Below are 21,109 nucleotides of genomic sequence, written 5' to 3'. Positions count from 1 at the left end.
TTGAAAATTCATTGAAAGTTTTAATATTAAAATATTTATGTAATCTTATGGTATATAGTGTTTAATATATATATATATATATATATATATATATATTTTATTATTAAATGATATTTTTTACTCATATGGTTTTAAAATCATGTGTATCTTCTTATAATAAAAATGTTAAACCATTGATCATTAATTTTTAACATAATAATTTTAATAGTTTTAATCATTTATTGTCGTTTTTAAAAATTCAAAATATAACATATACGAAAAAAACTAAATTTTATTTTTATAGCTAATTTGATTGTTTAATTTATTTTAATAATATAAAATTAAACAAAAAATGATGGAGGAGATATTCATTGTTATCAAATCTTTATTATTAAACTCATTAATTATCATATATATATTAGTCATTTATGGTAATTCCGTAGGTTTTATTTAAGGCAAGAAAATATCATATCATATCATTATATCATATAGTTTGACCAACTTATGTATCTAACAACATATAAAAATCGAATGTGGACCTACTTATTTTTCAATTTAATGTAATTGACTACCTAATTGAGTGCCACCTATGCATTGGGGCCTCTTTTAATTAATACAAAATTGAGGTTACATCTTTTCAAATGTTCCTCAATTAATATATAAGGGATTTCAATCAATCGAAACCGGTCTCAGTACGAATTAAATAAATTTGGTTTAATCGAACCGGTCTCTTATCAGGTACCACTTTTATTTTATTTACTGCAATTTTTTCTATCGAATAATTAGTAAAAACCCCGTACTAAGTAAGCCTATTGCTAAAGATTTAAATGTTTCTACACTCAGATTTGGGTTCAAATCCCAGATTATGCAATTTCTTGCAGAAAATTCAGGTTTCAAATCTCACAGAGAACGATTTATTAAATAATTATACAGAATACGAAAGAAAGAGGGATCTTCAACATCGTACAAATAAATATAGTCAGACAGACGTGGAACTTCATAAGACAGCTTAGGTGATGCGGTTATGCATAAATCTTTATAAGGCAGATATGTAGTATTGTCGATTGCTGAATCGTCTATATAACCTTTCTCGTATCGTAATTATAATATCACGATAAATCGGCGTTGAAAAAAAAGAAAAAAAAGTAAACTATCAGGGCTGTTTCCAAGACAAAAACCTAATAAGTCCTTAATGGGCCTATAATTAAAAAATAAATACGTAAAAAGCTGGTCCAGTAAGGCCCAATACTAAAATCGAAATTTAGGGTTTAAAACGAACGAACAAAAACACTTCTCCGTCGTTGTTTGCAGTCAGTAACACCACACCATGGGGCGCTCTCGAGTTCAAGTCAATAAGGCTCACAAGACTCGCTTCTCCTCCAAATCTTCTCGAAATCTCCACAGAACCTCCCTTCAAGGTAGTAAAACCATCAACAAGAGTTTCATCTCTTTCTATCTTTCATAATAACCTGGAAAAAAATCTGCAAATTGAATCAGATGGCGGCCGGATTGGTAAAGCGGAGGGGAGCCATGTCAAAGGTGCTAGAGCTGCTCGTCTTCAGCGTGGCAAGATGGTGATGATGATTCTCCTTCACTTTTTTTATTAACTAACTACAACATTTGAATATACTGAATCCCTCTCTCTCTCTCTGTTTACTGTATTATTTAGCTCAGAGAGCAGAAGAGAGCAGCGGTTTTGAAGGAGAAGAGAGCTTCAGGAGGATCAACCAGTGCTCCTCGTGTTATCGTGAGTCTTGTTGCTTATAGTTTTTTTAATGAACGTTTGTGCTCAGAAAGTTTCAGCCTTTTTGTTTCTTTTGTGATGATGATAGGTCTTGTTTCCTCTTTCTGCTTCTGTGGATTTGAATTCACTTGGTGATGACGTCTTAAAGCTGTTATCTAATGGTGATGGTTCTTGTTCAACAGTTGCATCTTCTGAGTATAAGCTAAGAGCAACTGTATGTGTATTCCCTTACTATATTGGTTCTTTTTGTGTATATATTACTAGTTTAGTCGAATTCATGTGCTTGAGTATATCACAGGTGTTGAAGGCGCCTCACGGGGATCTTCTGACATGCATGGAAATGGCTAAGGCATGAGACTTTTCATTTCCTGTGTTTGTTTGTTCCTTTAGGTGCTAACTGAGTTATTATTTTTTTTACTGGTGATAAATAGGTTGCTGATTTGATGGCTTTTGTTGTATCTGCAAACTCCCCATGGGAAGAGAATGTATCTAGCTTCATAGACTCATTCGGAAGTCAGTGCCTTTCTGTGCTTAGATCTATTGGTCTACCTAGCACCACTGTGTTGATTCGTGTAAGTTATTTGCTTCAGTTGATCTATACCAGGGTCTCTCTCTGGTCCCTCAAGCTTTGCTTTGAAGTTTATCTTCTCGATTGATTGCAGGATTTACCCAGTGAGTTGAAAAAGAAAAATGAGCTGAAAAAGATGTGTGCCTCGCAACTGGCTTCTGAATTTCCTGAGGATTGTAAGTTTTATCCAGCAGATACCAGAGATGAGTTGCATAAGGTCAGATTTGTTTATTGTTATATTATTTTATTAAGTGATCTTCAGTAGATTTAGTGTCTCCAAAATTCTAAATAGCCTATAGCTAGGTGTAAATGATGCAAACACACACTTCTTTGTGTTTTTTTTTGCAGTTCATGTGGTTATTCAAGGCACAAAGGCTTACTGTGCCTCATTGGAGAACTCAACGGCCATATGTTGTGACTGAGAAGGTGCTTGTTTTATGCTTCTATTGATAACATCTAATTTGACTGAGAAAAAAAGGTTTCGTAAATTCGTAAAAAGTAATTTATCTCCATATTCTTGAATTGTATATTTAGGTTGGGATGGTAGTAGCTAATGAAAGCTCAGGAAAATGCACTCTACTTCTCTCTGGTTACTTGCGTGCTCGCAAACTATCTGTAAATCAGCTGGTAATCAAACCGCTCTGCTCTCTTTGTCATCCATTGTGCTATACCAATGTCTGATCCCGTAAATTGTTTTTTATATTAGGTCCATGTTTCTGGCGTCGGTGATTTTCAGCTCTCAGAACTTGAAGTCCTGAAGGACCCATTTCCATTGAATGAAAGGAAAAAACAGAATTCCATGGAACTGGATGATTCACATGATGAAGAGGTACATGATATTTTCATTAACTATCGTCAAATTTTTTGTCCTTTACCTTGAAAGGCACATTGTGCTGAATGCTAGAACAGCATCCTCAAATAAAGTGACAGGCGAACAGCCTATATGGTTGTTGGAATTGTCTGTCAGGATAACGTATTGTATTGAATATATGATACCCCTCTGAAATTCTTAAGTTGTTATCTTAATAAAAATAAAGTTGTTACTGTGCTTTTATGATGTTATACCATGGCCTTCGCTCTGTCAGGGTATTTACTCATTTTACCTGTTTTGGAATTAACCAGGTATTGAGGTCTCTGCATCCTGATCCCATGAAACAAGAGCCTTTAGTAGCTGAAAACACTCCAGATCCTTTAGCAGGGGAACAGGTAAGTCTGATTAGCTCTTTAACAGATGAAGCGGCCATTTTACTTGTGTTGTTATCTCTTCTGAAAATTCACCTATTGTGTGCCGCTCCAATTGTGTAGACATGGCCAACTGAGGCAGAGATGGCTGAGGCGGACAGAAATCAGAAGCAGGGAAAGCTAAAGAAGAGGACTTTGCCACGAGGGATGTCAGAATATCAGGTTTGTAGATGATTTTAGCCCCATTTTTGACTATTCCTGTCTCTGGTGGAATTGTCCTCCACAATATTTCACATTTCGCTGACCCTCTTCTTTTTGATTGTTTATGATTCGATTCGCAGGCTGCTTGGATTGTCGATGAAATAGATGAAGAGGATTCTGATAATGGTGATTCCGATGATGATGGTATGGTGTTGGATAAACAAGAGGATCACTTCTCCAATCAAGACCAAGATTTTGAGGACGATAAAGAAACACTGCGGGATGTGGATAATGAAACTTATAACGACTCCGAGATGATGGTAAGCTTTTCCTCCATGTACTGCTTTTATATTAAGATTGAGTATCTTGCGAAAGTCATAAGCCAATCTGCTCATGGTTCAGGATGATGAAAACTTGACAAGGGAGCAGTATGAGGATCAAATGAAGAAAATAAAAGAGGCACATGCCGAGGATGAGGGTTGGTCAAAACGTTTTACTTTTGTAGATTTATTTTCTCTGTGGGCCATATATGTCTGTGTGTGTGGTGCACATATTCATTTTGAGTCCTTGTAGAGTATCTGAATCTCTCAAGTCCTCATCGATTTCTACTTTTACTTGTTCTTCAGAATTTCCTGATGAAGTAGAGACTCCCATTGATCAGCCTGCAAGAAAACGTTTTGCAAAGTATAGGGGTCTCAAATCCTTCAGAACGTCATCGTGGGATCCAAATGTAGTTACACTGATCTTGACGTGAAGCTCATTTTTTCCTTTACACTGTAAAGTGCTGATAAATTTTGTTATTTATTGGCGAATGCAGGAGTCTCTACCTCAGGACTATGCCAGAATCTTTGCTTTTGATAATCTCGCAAGGACTCAAAAGCTTGTACTCAAGCAAGCCCTGAAGATGGAAGAAGAAAGCAGAGATGATTGTGTACCCACTGGCTCATATGTACGGCTGCATATTAAGGAAGTGCCTCTTGTTGCTGCCTCTAAACTATCCTCCCTTGTGAGCTCGAAACCCGTTATAGCATTTGGGCTTTTACAGCATGAATCCAAGATGTCGGTTCTGCACTTTAGGTAATCACCATCTTACCGTTTATTGTTTTTGTTTGTTTGTTGATAAGATCTTTTTTCCTTTAGCTAACTATTCATCGTCTTTTCAACTATGCTCCGCAGCGTTAAGAAGTATGATGGTTATGAAGATCCTATCAAAACTAAAGAAGAACTTATGTTCCATGTTGGTTTCCGCCAATTCGTTGCAAGGTTTGCAAATTTGTTCCCATTTCATCCAAGTGCATATCTTTTCTTGTTTACAATCTTTAATAATAATGGCGGGGTTCCTGTTAAACTTTCCAGACCAGTGTTTTCAACCGACAATTTCAGCTCAGACAAGCACAAGATGGAGCGGTTTCTGCACCCGGGGCGTTTCTCATTGGCTTCAGTATACGGCCCGATATCTTTCCCGTCACTTCCTTTGGTAGTTCTGAAGATTTCTGAAGGGTCGGATGCTCCTGCCGTTGCTGCTCTTGGTTCCTTGAAAAGCATTGAACCCAACAAAATAATCTTAAAGAAGATAATATTAACTGGGTAATTCTCATTGGTTCCAGTTACAGCCGCATATTCTAGTTTACGTTCATACCAAAGCTCTGTCATGTGAACGGAGAATACAAATTATAGTTTAAAGTAATTCTAACCAGTTTTGAATTTGGCTTGGTTCAGGTATCCTCAGAGAGTATCAAAGATGAAAGCATCAGTGAGATATATGTTCCATAACCCGGAAGACGTGAGATGGTTTAAGGTAAGAAAGAGAAGGAAAAATATGGTGGATTCAATTATTTGTCTTAAATAAGATAGTAAAAGCTAAAAGCTTGGGGATGAAACAATGGTTTCTTTTTGTGTGCAGCCTGTAGAAGTGTGGTCTAAATGTGGGCGTCGTGGTCGCGTGAAGGAGCCCGTGGGTACACATGGTAAGACACTGTTTCTTATTTTAAGAAGAGAGAGAGATTTGAGTTTGGTTTGTAGAATCTTTTTGCTTATACATGTGGACTTTGCACAGGGGCAATGAAATGCATATTCAATGGAGTGGTGCAGCAACATGACGTCGTGTGCATGAACTTGTACAAGCGTGCTTATCCCAAATGGCCCGAGCGTATGTACCCACAGCTTCTCTAATTCTAAATTATAGAATGGAGCTGATGATGATGTTCAAGTTTCTTTACTTTGATAACTTATGGACCTGGTTTAGTCAATGTCCTCCAGTTTTGTCATGTATGTGATAATATAATATGCTTTTTATTCTTGGCTTCCCTTATTTTTATCACCGGAACTAAGTGGGCTATAAAAATGTTGAAGCCATCAGCTAAAACCACAATCCAAACATAAGACCTATCATTTTAAAAAAAGCAAACGATTATATTTGTGGCCGATCATTTTAGGGTTACGTGCTCATTGTGCAATGAGCATGTAACCCTAAATTTGTTGCATGATTCTCACTCATGTTAATTACCATTCGTTGCAATAACATTATTATTATTTTATTTTTTTTGATAAATCCTATCAGCTGATCCGGTTGATACCGGGAGGAACGCATTTAGTGCTATAGAGTGGATTAGTCCGAAAGCGTATCACATTGTCTGATCCGAGTTTAGAATATCTTCGGACTAATGCCAGGGAATGAACCAATCATCTGTTATGGCCCACTATGTAAACCACTTGGACCGAAGCCCAAGTCCAGACTGGCCAAGGACACACCAAGGGAAAATGAACCTACACACCAAACCCCAAAAGATTGCCACTAGGTTTATCACCACTTAGTTCCATTGCAATAACATGCTTTTGAGTTTTGGTTTCCTTATGACAAGAATCGTTGGTGCCTGTTAAAGACTTGGAGTCCAATAAGATAAACAAAGAGCATTTTGCGAGACAATGGCCCTCGAGTTTGGGAAGATTCTTCTCAGGGTGAGGAGAAGGTTTTAGCCTTTTAATCATATAAGGGTACATTCTACCTAGTTGACTATACCTTGACTGTATCAATACTATTAAAACAGGAACATGCCCCATTGATATTAGTTGAGTCCAATTTAAAAAAAAATAATTTTTATATAACTGCATCAAATATAACTGAATCAGTTGATATATTCATAATTATGTAGATAATTGAGTAACTGAATCTAAAATTAACTAAAAGGGACGTAGGAAGCAGTTACGTTGATCAATTATATTAGAAATAATCAGGACTCACTTTACTGGATTATCTGACCCACTAAATAATATATATCTTCTTTTATCAAATAGTTAATCTGGTCATGGATTATAAATGGTGTATTCTGGAAGTTTTTATTTAATTTTATTTTACTTTTTAATTTCCAGTTCATAAAATGTTCCAAAATTTGAATTATCGTAAATGTTTTGTAAAGTCTGTACATATTGTTTGTTATATGTACCGCTAAGGAAAAAAAGGTACCGATAAGGAATATTTAAATAAGTTAAAAAATATATCATAAATTGCTAATAGGTAAGATTAAATATAAAATTCTAATTTAATATGGATTAGATCAATTGTATATCCTAATTATAAGAGATATCATATTTATTAGATAGAATAGATATGAAGTATATGTTTTTAATATTTAGTCACAATATGTCTAATAGGTGCAAAACAAAATATAAACAAAATATGTCTAATGGATTAAAGTATATGTTTTTAGCTATTTATTCTTTAATCCTTCGAATAATGTAGTATTTTGTCAAAATCAATAGCATGCTTCAATCTGAAACTAAATATATATGAGCATATTCTAAATACAAAATTTAAGTATTTAACAAAATCATTTAAGATATAGAAAATGTAGTCCAACCAAAATCTAAAAAGTATGTTTTTGGAAGTAAATTTAAGATTATTAAAACTATTTAATTAAATTGATATTATTATAGAAGTATTATTTATAAAAATATATTCTACGAGTTTTAGTTAAAGGGTTTTAAATAGGTTATTCGATTAGAAAATATTTATTAAATGTGATTATAATTAAGGTTAGTGAAAATCATATTTACACATTTACATATATATAAATATTATTTATAAAAATATATTCTACGAGATTTATTTAACAGAATTTAAATAGGTTATTCGAGTAAAAATATTTATTAAATGTGATTTTACTTAAAGTTACTGAAGATCATATTAACCCATTTATATATATATATATATATATATATATATATATAACAGAATATAATAAAATTATTTTTTAAAACATTTTTCAAAAAAACATTGTTCGGTTTTTGGTGTGGATTGAATTTGATATTAGTTTTCAGATATAACACTCTAAGAACCACAATCATAATCGTGTTTTAATAGAATATATTAAACAAAAATATAAATAAAAAAATAAATATAAAAATTAAATTACTCAAGAAAATTAAAACAAAAAATATACCCGCCCTTTCGAAGGGCGGGTCAGAATCTAGTATTGACTTTAAAGTTAAAACTCTTAATATAAAAGGGTATATATTCATTTCATTGCAAAAGCTTTTGTTGATACGAACATGTTTAACTTTACTTCATATTACGTTCAGGACAAGTCTACAGGTCCTGTGACTAAAGAGGAGCTTGGGAAGGCTACTTGGACATTTCTGCACACACTTGCTGCCCAGGTTGATTTCTATTTCCTTTTAACTTTCTCAGTTTAATAGTTGTTTTTGAACTTTGGTTGAACACTTGATGCATGAGGTATGAACAGGCTTAGTGCTGATTTTTGTTGGTTTTGGCTGGGCATAAAGATTGTTGAGAATGCTCTTTGATTGACTTTTTGTTCTTGCTTTCGGTTTCTCTCTGTTCATTGATTTACAGACTGAAACAAATAAAGGAATCTGATTCAGTCTCATGTTTCTTATCTTACTACATTGGATTTGACCTCTAGCAGTTTCTAAGTGTATCTTTGTGAATTGGTTGAAACTCAGGTATGTATTCTGAGTCAGATGCTTTTTTTCTTTTCCTTTTCTCATCAGTATCCAGAAAAGCCAACAAGGCAGCAAAAGAAGGATATATTATCCCTATTTAATTTTTTAAACAGTCAGTTTATCAGATCAAGTTGGAAGAGGTGAAACTATGTGAAGGTCTGAAATGAAAGAGTTTAGAACTTATGATCCATATGTGCAATTATAATGTTTTTCAGTTTGGGGAAGTTGGTGTACCCGTGCGAGAGAGTGGATGCACGATGGGGCAAGTTAGAGTGCGAGCAGAAAAGTTGTGATCTTCATGGGACTTCTATGGACTTCTAGACACCTTATATGTTACGAAACTACGACCCATTTTATTTACTTCTTTCCAGCAAAGTAAAATTTGTAATTGGTGAATTGTATTTTAAAAATTAGTTTGCTAATAGAATCACATAAAAATCAGGGATGATTTTGAAAACAGCTGAAGGAATCATGTTTTTTAGACTTCAAATTTTAAATGATTAATATGTATTACATCATTTGATTCTTAAACTATCCAAAAATATATATGAATTATTAGGCTTTTAAACCATAATTGTCTCAGTTTTAGGATTGGTCCTTTGATTAAAAAATGGCAGCTACTATAAATCTAAGTAACAGATTACAATAGAATGGTTAAAACAAAGTGTTGTTGTGTAAATTTATGTTAAAAAAATGCGGTTCTGAGTAAAGATAAAACCAGCGTTTACATAGATAATAAAAAGTGCAAATAGATCGAAAGAGTAGGAGCATAACTTTCAACTTGTGCTCAAAATTGCTTCCTTCGTCTATTTTTCTGCCTTTAATATTTTTTGCAATTTGTGAAACGTTACCTCTAAGAAACTTTGGAACAACCAAAATCAAGTACTTAAATCACATCTTGGTTTGATTCAAGGGCACGCATGATTGGATAACTATACTAAATAATTACTTAATTATGGTAAGTAATTTTATAATATTTTATACCAGCTCTCCATGTGTATCATGTTTTGTGCAAACCCCATATTTTAAATAATCGAGTAATGTTGAAGTTTGAGCAGGAGATAGTCTCAAGAACTATGCTTGTAACTAAATATAGAGAATATTCTATGTGGGGATTAACTACAATTTGTATTTCTTCATTACAGTTGTTACAGAACCTACTCGTTCAAGACTATTTGAAATACACTGGAATTTTCTATATATTCTCAAAACGCAAGTTTACGAGTGATTAGCTACTGATTCTGTAGTCGGAAAATGCATGTTTTCTTGTAGCGTTCACAGAAAAATTCACATTATTTAGTAAAATCCTTCTTAAAAGAAAAAATAAGTAGCAAATCCTTGAAAATAGGTAGGCATGCGGAAAACTGCGCACAAGTCACTGTATTAATGAATCACAATACAAGTCTATTTTTAGGTTTATAATCTCAAAAACTAGAGTGAGAAGAATAGAAAAGGAAGAATATATAAGATACATATACAGTGAATAAGAAAAAAAAACTTTTGAATGAGAATGTGTTGGGATTAAGTGGAAAGTATGTTCTAAGTCTGGAAAGTAGAAAGGTGTATTAAATCATTAGTATCTTCTTATTAATTATTTGTCAAAAGGGGTTTTGATATTTTAAATTACTTTCAAAGTTGGCTAACTAATATTTGTCATCCGAGTGAATAAACAAATATGATTAGTCAATAATCTGTGAAGTATGCTTCAAGTCACATGATCTTAGGAAACTTAGCTGATAAACAAATAGTAATCCATAAACAACTTCAAAATTAAGAACCCTTATATATAGTAATGAATATAGATTTACAAGCATGCTAATAAAACACCGACTACAATACATGCGTGTAGTTATATATTAGACCTAACGTTTGAAATCTATGTAACTCTTAAAATGTCCTTTTGTCAAAAAATAGTACATATCTTTTTAATATCAACTACCATCCAACAATTATATCATCCATAAAATGATGTCTAACGAATTGTCATTGTGATGTATCATATTGTTAAAAATTACAAAATTAAAATACTTTGATGCTAGATGAGTTAAGAATATTTTACAAAATTCATTTAGTATAAAAATATTGTTTCGGCTATATTATATGTCTTGTTTGTTTATCACTGCCACTTGCAATCGAATGTTGTTTGTCTATTGCTTGTTATAATTAGCTGCATTTTGCAGAAATTAAAAATTTAAATGGATTTTCAGAAATCGGAATTAACGATTTACTATTAATCGCTGCAAGTCATGTGATTAAAAACACGAACAATAACTATGACTTACAATCACAGTTGCTGAAAAAACTATGTCACATCTCGCAATGACTGTTAAACGAACATAGCCTAGTATACAAATTGTTCGCCTGTGAGTAAGAATACTATTAAAAAGTAAGCAAAGGAAACTTAACGCGGATAAGAAAGAAAATCATTACACACACGCTATTGCTTTTTTAGTGTAATGAAGTTGTCAAAGTAGTTAGATCGTGTTTTGTGTGTAAGAGAGAGATGGGTCTTACTAAAGGGTCTTTTCCCTATTTCCAATTTAATAACAATCAAAGAGATGTCATCCCCACACCTTATTCTACATTTTTGTTTAGTGGTTTAACTATAAAGTTTAGAATACAATTTGTACTTTCAATTATTTTGAAGTTTTTGATATAGTTAACATCGTTAACGTATACATATAACGTATACATGCTGACATGATCCCGGAGTTTTGGGTGTGTGCCGTGTCCGCTTTCGAATCGATTAAGGTATGTCCTCCATAAAAATAATCACCATTTTTATCAAATTAATCATATTATTGCTAAAATATTTAGTTGTTAACATACCGATTATTATTTTTGGACCGTTAACATACTGCATTATTTACGCAAGAAAGAGCATGATCATTTTCCTATTACCATTTACTATTACTTATAATAATAAAATATCAAAAAAAAAAACGTTAATACATATATGTACCTTTCGAAAACAATATAATGTTTATAATTTGATAAAATATAAACTATGACTATGTTATTATAAGGATTAAGAGAGTTGTTTAAGATAGCTTTGACTCTAAGCAAAAATGACTAAATATGGACTAACTAATACTCACTCCAAAGCAAGAATATGTAAATGGAAGCTAAGAGTGACATTACATCTTTTGATTTTCTATAAATATTTTCCTTAATGTTAATCGCAATATACTTTACTTTGCTTGCAGTGATATTATCTTACATACACGCTTCTAATTTTCCTTTCAAAGTAAAATTTAGGAATGCAGAAATTGACCTATCTTTTTCTACCTAGTTGACTATATATTGACTGTACGTATACGACCAAATCAAGAGGAAACGTGATTCATTATATTAAGGATGTTCTTGTTTTGTCTAGAATTCGGTATGGATCCAAATCATATGTGCACATCAATATCTCAAATCGTGTAAAAACTATATATACTATATTTTTAAAAGCAAAAATTGAAAATTTCCATTGGACATATAGTCCATATAGAGGTTAATCCCTTATTATATCAGAAACGTAAGAACTAGATAATACCGACCACGTCTTTAGTAATCAACTTTCGAGGTTCTTGTCTTCCAAATTTATAAACTATTGTTCATTCGAATTATATATATATACACATATCTTTTTGTTTGGTTAAGTTAGTATTTATTTGTGGGTTAAGATATGATAACTATTTAGGGGTGGTAACTTTGAAGGCCAAGGAAAAGCTTTCAAGTAAAAGAGAGCGAAAAGTAACCCTCAATGACACAATTCTAAGAAAAGTATCAATTTAAGCACATGGAAATATTCAATTCACTTTCCAAAAAAGCATAAAGAAAAGCCAGATTTTCTTTTATATAAAACGTTTTATCAGTAACAATTAATCTAAATGTTCGTTCATAGTGAGTACTTATTAGTGACCAAATAGATGAATTAAATAAGAAACAATCTCTACTTTGGTAGTTATGTGAATTCGTTTTACACAATTAAAGTTAAATCAACCACTATAGCTGGAAGAGGTATAACATCTACACAATTTCAAAAAAATTAATAATGCTAATTAGCTTAATGGCTGCACTTACCATAACAAATCACATATTCTGACCAAGACTGAAGACTCAACGGACTAAAACTTTTGAATTTTATTCATAATCATAAGCAAAAACTTACCAAAACTATCGATTCTATAAATACACTAACTTGACTATGAACTATTCCATTAAGAATACACAAAACCGAAAGAAAAAGTCAGATTATGTTTCTTGTTATTTTATAAAAATTAATAATACAAATTATGGTTATTGCTGAAGAAAAAAAGAACTTATTATACGGTAGAAAGGTAAAACAATCAACATCCAAAATACATATATTAATAAAATAATAATAATTGAGTTTCTGCTTGTTTTAGACTGTGAGATATCAAAATAAGAACCTTTACTCTAATTATTACTGATAAAAAATCATGACAACAAAAATTAAGAATAAACATCCAAACCAGTAGTTAATTAACAACAATAAAATATCAGTTTAAGGCAAAACGAAGCCTCTAAAGTTTGATGTAAACCTCCGAAAAAGCCAAAAATAATAATATTAAAAAGAAAAAGAGTATACTGTTACTAATATTAAGAGACTTAAAGAGCTCACATAAACAAAAAAAAAAAAACAAAAGGTTTTCCCCAAATCCACAAACCCCACTCTCAATTTCTCTCCCCCATCACTCTCTCTCTCTCGTTTTCTTCGGCTGTGAAGCAACAGGAACTCCGAAAGTTTCGATTTTTGGTTGAGTCTCGGTGAGAGAGAAGAGAAACAGAGACGAATCTTTGAATGCAATGTGAGAGAGATCAACGAAGAAGACGAAGTAAAGTTTGCTTTTTTACTCACTCGGAGCCTCAACAATGGTGGCCGCGGCAATCTCCGGCACCGACCCGAGAAACCCACCTCGAGATCGACCCAACAATGGCGGACAGAGAAGACCCAGAGGCAAACAGGTCCCTTCACGCTACTTATCTCCTTCTCCTTCTCACTCCCTCTCTTCATCCACCACCACCACAACAACAACAACAACAACCTCCTCTTCGTCCTCTTCCTCCTCGCTGAAGACGAGCAAGCGATACCCATCTCCGTTACTCTCCAATTCCGCTTCCAATTCGAACAAAACGCCGTCGTTTCCACCCAAACGGTCTCAATCCGTGGACCGCCGCCGACCCTCGCCGTCTCCGGTCACCGAAATGTCCGCGGCGACGAAGATGCTCATCACCTCCACCAGGAGCTTGTCGGTCTCGTTCCAAGGCGAGGCCTTTTCGCTTCCCATTAGCAAAAAGAAGGAGCCTGTCTCTCACCGGAAACCTACTCCGGAGCGGCGGAGATCCACGCCGGTTCGAGATCAGAGGGAGAACTCCAAGCCAGCGGACCAGCAGCTCTGGCCCGGAGCCTCTCGATCCGTTGCCCCGAACCCGCTTTCCAGAAGCTTAGACTGTGGTAACGAAAGAGGAAAGCTCGGATCTAAGGTTTCTATTAATGGAAGGTTGAGTTTAGATATGGAAGGTAGGGATGATGAGTGTTTGGAAACTGGGAGAAGACCAAACAGTGGTTTAACCTCTGACTTAACCGCTTCTGATACTGATAGTGTCTCTTCCGGTAGCACTAATGGTAATGGAGAAATCTCAAAGTCAAAGAGCTTGCCTCGTAACGTTATGGCTTCCGCTAGGTTCTGGCAAGAGACTAATAGCAGGTTAAGGAGGTTGCAGGATCCTGGCTCTCCTCTATCCTCTAGCCCCGGTTTGAAAACTAATGCGTCATCAAAGTTTGGTGGTTATTCGAAAAGGTTCTCTAGTAGTGATGCTGTTCCTTCATCATCTCCTCGTGGGATGGCCTCTCCTGTGAGAGGTGCTGCTATTCGCTCTGCTTCGCCGAGTAAGCTTTGGGCGACGACTACTTCATCTCCAGCTAGAGCGCTTTCGAGCCCTTCTCGAGTGAGGAACGAGGTTTCTGCTCAGATGAACGCTTATAACCGCAACAATAACACGCCTTCGATTCTTAGCTTCTCTGCTGATGTAAGGAGAGGGAAGATCGGGGAAGACCGTGTTATGGATGCGCATTTGTTGAGGCTTTTGTATAACCGTTATCTGCAGTGGCGGTTTGTCAATGCGAGGACTGAGTATACTTTAATGGTGCAAAGATTGAATGCAGAGGTATGGCTTTTTTTAGTCCCTTCCCTTCTGGATTGAATATACTTTTAGCTACTGCTGCAGATTTAGAATATATATGATTTGTTCATCCTATACTTCGGATCTTGATGATGCAAAATGTGTGGAAACTCATAGTTTAGGCTCATTCTAGGTGCCATCATTTAAGATAATTTTTGACATTAGCATGAATGTGAAATCTTACCGAAGTAGAATAGTGGAAGAGTAGTCTATTAAGTATAGTTGGCTGAGATCTTTCAAGAACATGGTTTAAGTATAAAACTAAAAGCGGTTTCTGGCAATAACATAGAATGTGAATTTATCTTTTGTTTCTCTTCTGCCAGAAAAACCTGTGGAATGCATGGGTATCAATCTCAGAACTGCGCCACAGCGTCACTTTAAAGCGGATCAAGTTGCTTTTGCTAAGGCAGAAACTGAAATTGGCTTCTATTCTCAGGGGACAGGTAAGAATGTGATACTTAGTGCCAATGCCTTAACTAAGATTTGTTTCTTTCTATTTTTGAGCTAGAAGACAGATAATTTTATGTAATTTGGCTTTAGTGATTCATTCTTTTCTGTAGCAAGAAAACAAAGTTTTGGATATAACTTAATTTAGTGCATAATGGAAATTGTACTTTAACTGGTTAAGCAAATGATTCTGGACTCTAGTTGATTATTTATGTATGGTAGGTAAAACTGTTATATCCACCTCTAGAGGTTGGTAGAAGACTTATTTGCTTAGATTCATCCCCTAATATTCTGAATCTTTGACAAGGAAACATGAGATTTTTATTTATTTCAAATTGAAAACCATAATACTAGCATATCCTTATTGATTTTAGTATACATAGTAACAAACTTGCTTGTGTATTTGTTCAATTGTAGATGGGATATCTAGAGGAATGGTCTCTTTTGGACAGAGATCATTCAAGTTCTTTGTCGGGCGCAACAGAAGCTTTGAAAGCCAGCACGCTTCGTCTACCAATTCTTGGAAAAACCGTGGTGAGTAGTACCTCTCTGACATTACAGAACTTATATGATTGTTTTGGCTTTAAGTTTTGAACCTTTGGTTAACAAAAATTTAAAATATGCTTCTCGAATTGTTTAGGTTGATATTCAAGATCTTAAGCATGCTGTTAGTTCAGCCGTCGATGTAATGCAAGCTATGTCATCTTCCATATTCTCACTTACATTGAAGGTAAAATGCTTTGTCTCTCTCTCGAGTTAAGAAGCACATGTCTTGAATCTATTGAACCTTTTGGGTGTGGAGATGTTATCTGAGTACAGAGCCCTTGTGTTATATGAATAAAGGTTATTTATGTTGATGGTGATCATGGTTAGGTTGATGAAATGAATTCTGTGATGGTCGAGGCGGTGAATGTAACTGCAAAGGAAAAGGTTTTGCTTGAAAGATGTCAAGGCTTCTTATCAAGAGTAGCAGCTATGCAGGTAACCAATCTTCTTCATCATTACCTTCTTGTTTATTCGGGGTTTAGAGATTTTAATCTGCTATATCTACTCCATTCTCAAACAGGTTACAGATTGTAGCATGAAGACGCACATAATACAACTAAGACCAATCACAAGCAGCTTGACTTCACAACAACAACTGTAGAAAGAAAAAAACTGATCTTCCTCAACAGAACAGATTTGTTCTTTTTGACTACAACAACAACAACAACAAACTATTCTCAACAAGAACAGATTTGCTAACACGGTGTGCCTCTTCCTTCCTCCGAATCACTGTCCTTATCGTTTTCAAACCAAGATTAAGGTGAGATTCGTGGGTTTATTATCAACATCTCTCTATCCTCCCTGCTCTCTGTTGCTGCTGGTAGTTCTACGTTTGTTTTTTTTCTTTTCATGTAAGATTGCAAGTAGTAATGCCCTCTAAAAAGTAAGTAAGCTTTAGATTTGTATACAAAAAGTTTTATATTCTAATGGTTCTTTGGTTTGTGTACATATAAAGATGTAGTAGTTTGTATGACTCACTGATCTTGTCTGCTTTTTTTCAGTTCTAGACTTATTACCGTCTTTTTTATTTATGTTAAGATGTCTTGTCGTTTCTAGTTTCCCGTGCCATCATAAACGCCCCGTTGTCTGTTTGTCGATAGCAAAGTACATGTAAAAGAGAATGTAGAATGTGTGCCAGAGAACCAAAGTGCATACGAGTACAGCAAGAAAGTGAGACTAACGAACCAATTTCTTTTCTTTATTTTATACTCCCTCCGTTCTTTAAAGATATATATTTTAGAGAAATATTTTGTTTCTAAAAAATTTATTTTTTATATTTTTAATGTATATTTTATTAATTAATTGCAAACTTTAAAAATTTTAAGGGCAATAGTCAATAATAGCACATTTTGAAGTTTATGTCTCAAAAATAGCACTAGAAGGAGAAAGTCACAAAAATGACATTCATTAAAGCGTAAAATATCCATAATACCCTTGGTTTAAAATTAAATAAACAAACAAAAATAAATAAAAATAAATAAAATAAAAATAAAAAAAATGAAAAAAAGAATTTTTTTTTGTAGTTTCAGATTATATGTTTTCAGATTCGAAATTTTTATAATTTTTTTTTTCAAATTTTTTTTTCAAATTTTCTTTTTATATTTAAAAATACTTTTTGAAACTGTTTTTAAAATTTTTATTTTTTATTTTAGTATTTTTTTTTATAAAATTTTAAACCCTAATTCCAAAAACCCACCCCTTAACTCTAAACCCTAAGGTTTGGATTAATTAACCCAAGGGGTATAAGTGTATATTTACCTCTTTAATGAAACCTATTTTTGTGACTTTGAGCTTTGAGTGCTACTTTGGAAACATAAACTTGGTTTAGTGCTATTTTAGTCTTTTTCTCAAATTTTAATTGCACTATTTGATTTTTTATTGGCTTAAAATTATGGAAAGAAGATAAACATAAAAATTTATTTAAATTTAATGTGTTTTATTAAAATGTATGAAAAAACTAGAATATCAATCTTTTAGGGACTGAGGGAGAGAGAGTATTCATTATGTTTCTAAATAAGTGTCATTTTGATATTTTTAATACATATTAAAAAAATAGTGATAATATATGTAAGTTGTTACTAATTATCTCTTTGACCAATAGTATTTGAGATAAATAAAATTATTTATAAAATCAATGTAATTTTCAATTAATTTTCATTTGAAAGTAAATATAATTTGTATCGAAATTGTAAAGTGATTTTGTTTTTGTAACAAAAAAAGGTTAAAATAATGCTAAACAAAACAATTAAAAAAATGTGAAAAATCTTAAACTACAAATATCATATGTTAGGTTGGTCAACGAAAAGAATGAACATAAAAAAAATCAACACTTCAAATCAGATCTATTAATTGTAGCGTCTTGTTCGCTACAATTGCACTTTCATACTCATCAACTTCTTGCATGTTGTTATCATCAAACTCTTGCAAAGGAAATTCATTAAGATCGAACAACCTTATAAAACTTCGACCTGGATTTTTTGTTACATCACTCTCATGTTTGGGACTCGACTTGTCTCCCGCTATGACCTCGTCGTGACTACGTTTGTGATCGCCTACAAAACTCTGCTTCCGACCCGACATGTTTGTTTCAACACTCTCATGATTGGGACTGGACCTGTCCCCAGCTATAACCTCGTCGTGACTACGTTTGTTACCGCTTAGAACACCTTCGTAGTGACGGCGTTTATGCCCACCGAGAGCTTGTCCCGTAGGAAACACAACGTTACATATAGAACACTTGTGTATTTTACCGGATGGGGCCATCCTGGGCCGCGTTTTTCCTCCAGCTTCTGCGTTTGCGTTTTCAACAAGTGGTTGTTGCAGCTTAACTCGGTGGCTAGCCTTGTGTCCACCTAAGGCTTGGTACGAAGTAAACTCTTTTCCACATACATCACACTTGTACGAATCAAACTTGTGTGGCGTCTGAGTTTGTGTTTGAAGTTGCATAGGCCTAATGCGGCATAGCTCGACGAGTAAGAGAGCCGTTGTATCATCTTCAGACGGTGAAGAAGAGGAAGGTTCTTCTTGTTGCCGTGATGGCTGTGCGCTACTACTTCCCAACGTAAGCTCGGTCGAAACGACGTCGTCTTCTTCATACTCTTCTTGTTGTGGCTTGTACAGTATCATTCGTTGTTCCACCGTCTCTGAAGAAGAAGGAGAAGTTGTCTCATCATCATCATCATCGTCCATTGAACACTGTCCACACTCTTCTTCTGTCACCGTCTTAGAAGAGCGAGAAGAAGAATATTCTTCAGAGTCACTACTTTGTAATCTTGGCTCAACACAAACTGTGCCTGTAGCACACTCTTCTTCTTCTCGTAAGCATATTCTTTTTGGATAATCTTCATCATGATCAGTAGGGTGGTTTTGGCTTGCATGATCCAGCACTTTTACAACGGTGTCTCTTGTTGATGGTGGAAGTTGCATGAGAGCTTCAAATAATAGTAGATCCATAGTTCCGTATTTATCGTTAAGACAAAATCTTCCGCGTGATTTGTAGTGTCGGTTTAGTGTATAACTAAAGTATATATAGTAGAAGAAAATTTCAGTCGGTGTAACTTGTCCATTGTTATCGTTACTAGAAGTAAACGGAATATGGAAAGTGAGCTGTCAAAAAAGTAAATAGATTTTCTTTAAATCCCGAAATATTCTATACTGAACTCAATCTAGTAATAGTAAAAAGGTAATTTCTTTTAGTATTTCCATATTATGACTATGAGTGACAGTGTTATAGAAGAAACATTACTAAAAGAGGCAGATTCTCTTGCAACTTTTAAATGTCAACTAGATCTCGACCCGCGCAACCGCGCGGGTGTTTATTTTCATTTATTTTTATAGAAATAGTTTATTTTTAATTCTACATTGGTATATATTAGTATAATATATATGAGGTATGTCTATCACTTGTTAAAACATAATAATTTTATTGTATATTTTTTTTTATTGAATTGGTTGTTTTCATATCATGTTTTTGGCTTGGAAAAGATTGATAATTATTTAATTCCTATAATGAAGTAGACATATTATTTAGTTCCTATAATCTAGAAAGTGAGTTATTTAGATCTATAATAATGATAAGATTATAAATTAAATGTAACATGATTTTCTAGTAATAGGTCCATTAGGTCCATTTTTTAAAAAATCACACATGAGTTAAAGTTGTGACTTCTCTTTTAATATATAAGATTAACCAAAAAAAAAATAAAGGAATTTTTCTTTTTTGAGTTGTAAGTAGTACGAAACGCGTAAGCGTATGGCATGTGATAAATATCATATCTTTTTCAAATATTAATTCCATCGTGGTATTATTTTTATATGTTAAATTCAACTTAATAAGATTACTTTTGGTACAAGTAATCCTTAGTCAGTTTCATTGAAAAAGTTAAATCATGGATAATAAGGAAATAAATCCTAATACAATATATCTTTGTTTAAATCCTAATACAATATAAAAATAGCATATATTAAGTCTAAGGAGATTTTTTTGTAGTTTCAAGCCTTCTACGGCAGTGACAACTGTTTATTTGATTCATTTGCTGTTCTTTCTTTAATTTGTTTGCTTCTGATCATTTGATTTGTTTGATTGTCAATTTATTTTAAATAAAACTATTTAACTGTTTTTTTTTTGTGTATTTTTCAATAGATTTGAAAAGACAAAACTTTTATCAGTTGAATAGTTTTGAAAAGGTAATTGACATATCTAGAAGTAAATGATGGCGATGGTTTTTACCGGTTTCAATCATTGATAGTTCTTCATTTAAAAGTGACGGAACTCTTGTTGTAAACTATAGTTACTGCGAAAGACAATATCAAATTCTAACTAATCAGCTGTTTGGAAAGGTGTCTTTGACTCTCTTGTTATTAATAGGACAGTATACATGTGGCTCATACTGGAGCAAAAAAGAGAGAGGGGTAATCATTATCAATTCAATATAAAAAATAACTTTTCGCCTTAGAGATGGGTTTAAACTCGAGACACATACAACCAAATGTGATAAAATCACTCATATGTTAACTCGATGTTCATCAAAATATTTTCAGGTGTTGACACCTTTCTTATCAAGTTTTACACGAAAAACTGCACTGAACATGTTGTTCCTCGTTTTAAAACTGCAACACAGAGACAACTAGAGATTAAAATCTCATCAAGGCACATAGAGAAAGAACGAAAAGTACTGATGATGGAAGAGAGAAAGAAACAAGATCTACCACAAAGAACAAAATGATGAAGAACATAATATAAGTATGGAAACATGAGTCTTTGTATATATCCAGTTTTTTAATTT

General features: G+C 33.6%; 3 protein-coding genes across 3 annotated transcripts; 2 read left to right on the top strand and 1 right to left on the bottom strand.

Annotated features, from left to right (window-relative positions):
- Nucleotides 1-1,064: 1,064 nt before the first annotated feature.
- On the top strand, nt 1,065-5,991 carry LOC103871382 (pre-rRNA-processing protein TSR1 homolog). Its single transcript, XM_009149623.3, has 21 exons — nt 1,065-1,397; nt 1,477-1,553; nt 1,649-1,726; nt 1,812-1,937; nt 2,022-2,072; nt 2,155-2,295; nt 2,386-2,508; nt 2,640-2,717; nt 2,826-2,918; nt 2,998-3,120; nt 3,414-3,497; nt 3,597-3,695; nt 3,815-3,994; nt 4,077-4,152; nt 4,301-4,404; nt 4,492-4,751; nt 4,851-4,937; nt 5,031-5,261; nt 5,394-5,472; nt 5,578-5,641; nt 5,731-5,991. The coding sequence occupies exons 1-21, from the start codon at nt 1,307-1,309 to the stop codon at nt 5,844-5,846; spliced, it is 2,361 nt and encodes a 786-aa protein (XP_009147871.1). The 5' UTR covers nt 1,065-1,306; the 3' UTR covers nt 5,847-5,991.
- A 4,454-nt stretch (nt 5,992-10,445) lies between these two features.
- On the top strand, nt 10,446-16,861 carry LOC103871380 (QWRF motif-containing protein 2). Its single transcript, XM_009149621.3, has 6 exons — nt 10,446-14,816; nt 15,155-15,274; nt 15,696-15,812; nt 15,919-16,008; nt 16,152-16,259; nt 16,345-16,861. Exons 1-6 carry the CDS (start codon nt 13,521-13,523, stop codon nt 16,423-16,425), a joined length of 1,812 nt encoding a protein of 603 aa, XP_009147869.1. The 5' UTR covers nt 10,446-13,520; the 3' UTR covers nt 16,426-16,861.
- Nucleotides 16,862-17,634: 773 nt separating this feature from the next.
- On the bottom strand, nt 17,635-20,821 carry LOC108868818 (zinc finger protein AZF1). Its single transcript, XM_018652485.2, has one exon. The coding sequence runs from the start codon at nt 19,275-19,277 to the stop codon at nt 18,156-18,158; it is 1,122 nt and encodes a 373-aa protein (XP_018508001.1). The 5' UTR covers nt 19,278-20,821; the 3' UTR covers nt 17,635-18,155.
- Nucleotides 20,822-21,109: the final 288 nt, after the last annotated feature.

Source organism: Brassica rapa, chromosome A06 (genome assembly GCF_000309985.2).
Source record: "Brassica rapa cultivar Chiifu-401-42 chromosome A06, CAAS_Brap_v3.01, whole genome shotgun sequence".
Classification (NCBI taxonomy): domain Eukaryota; kingdom Viridiplantae; phylum Streptophyta; class Magnoliopsida; order Brassicales; family Brassicaceae; genus Brassica; species Brassica rapa.
Note: the sequence above shows the minus strand (reverse complement) of the source record. Positions and strands in the feature narration are given on the sequence as shown.

Coding starts and splice junctions, on each gene's coding strand:
- LOC108868818 (XM_018652485.2), bottom strand. CDS start 19,277: ATGGATCTACTATTATTTGAAGCTCTCATGCAACTTCCACCATCAACA.
- LOC103871380 (XM_009149621.3), top strand. CDS start 13,521: ATGGTGGCCGCGGCAATCTCCGGCACCGACCCGAGAAACCCACCTCGA. Junction 14,817..15,154: donor TGCAAAGATTGAATGCAGAG/GTATGGCTTTTT, acceptor CTCTTCTGCCAG/AAAAACCTGTGGAATGCATG. Junction 16,009..16,151: donor TATTCTCACTTACATTGAAG/GTAAAATGCTTT, acceptor GATCATGGTTAG/GTTGATGAAATGAATTCTGT.
- LOC103871382 (XM_009149623.3), top strand. CDS start 1,307: ATGGGGCGCTCTCGAGTTCAAGTCAATAAGGCTCACAAGACTCGCTTC. Junction 1,398..1,476: donor CCACAGAACCTCCCTTCAAG/GTAGTAAAACCA, acceptor AAATTGAATCAG/ATGGCGGCCGGATTGGTAAA. Junction 4,153..4,300: donor GGCACATGCCGAGGATGAGG/GTTGGTCAAAAC, acceptor CTTGTTCTTCAG/AATTTCCTGATGAAGTAGAG.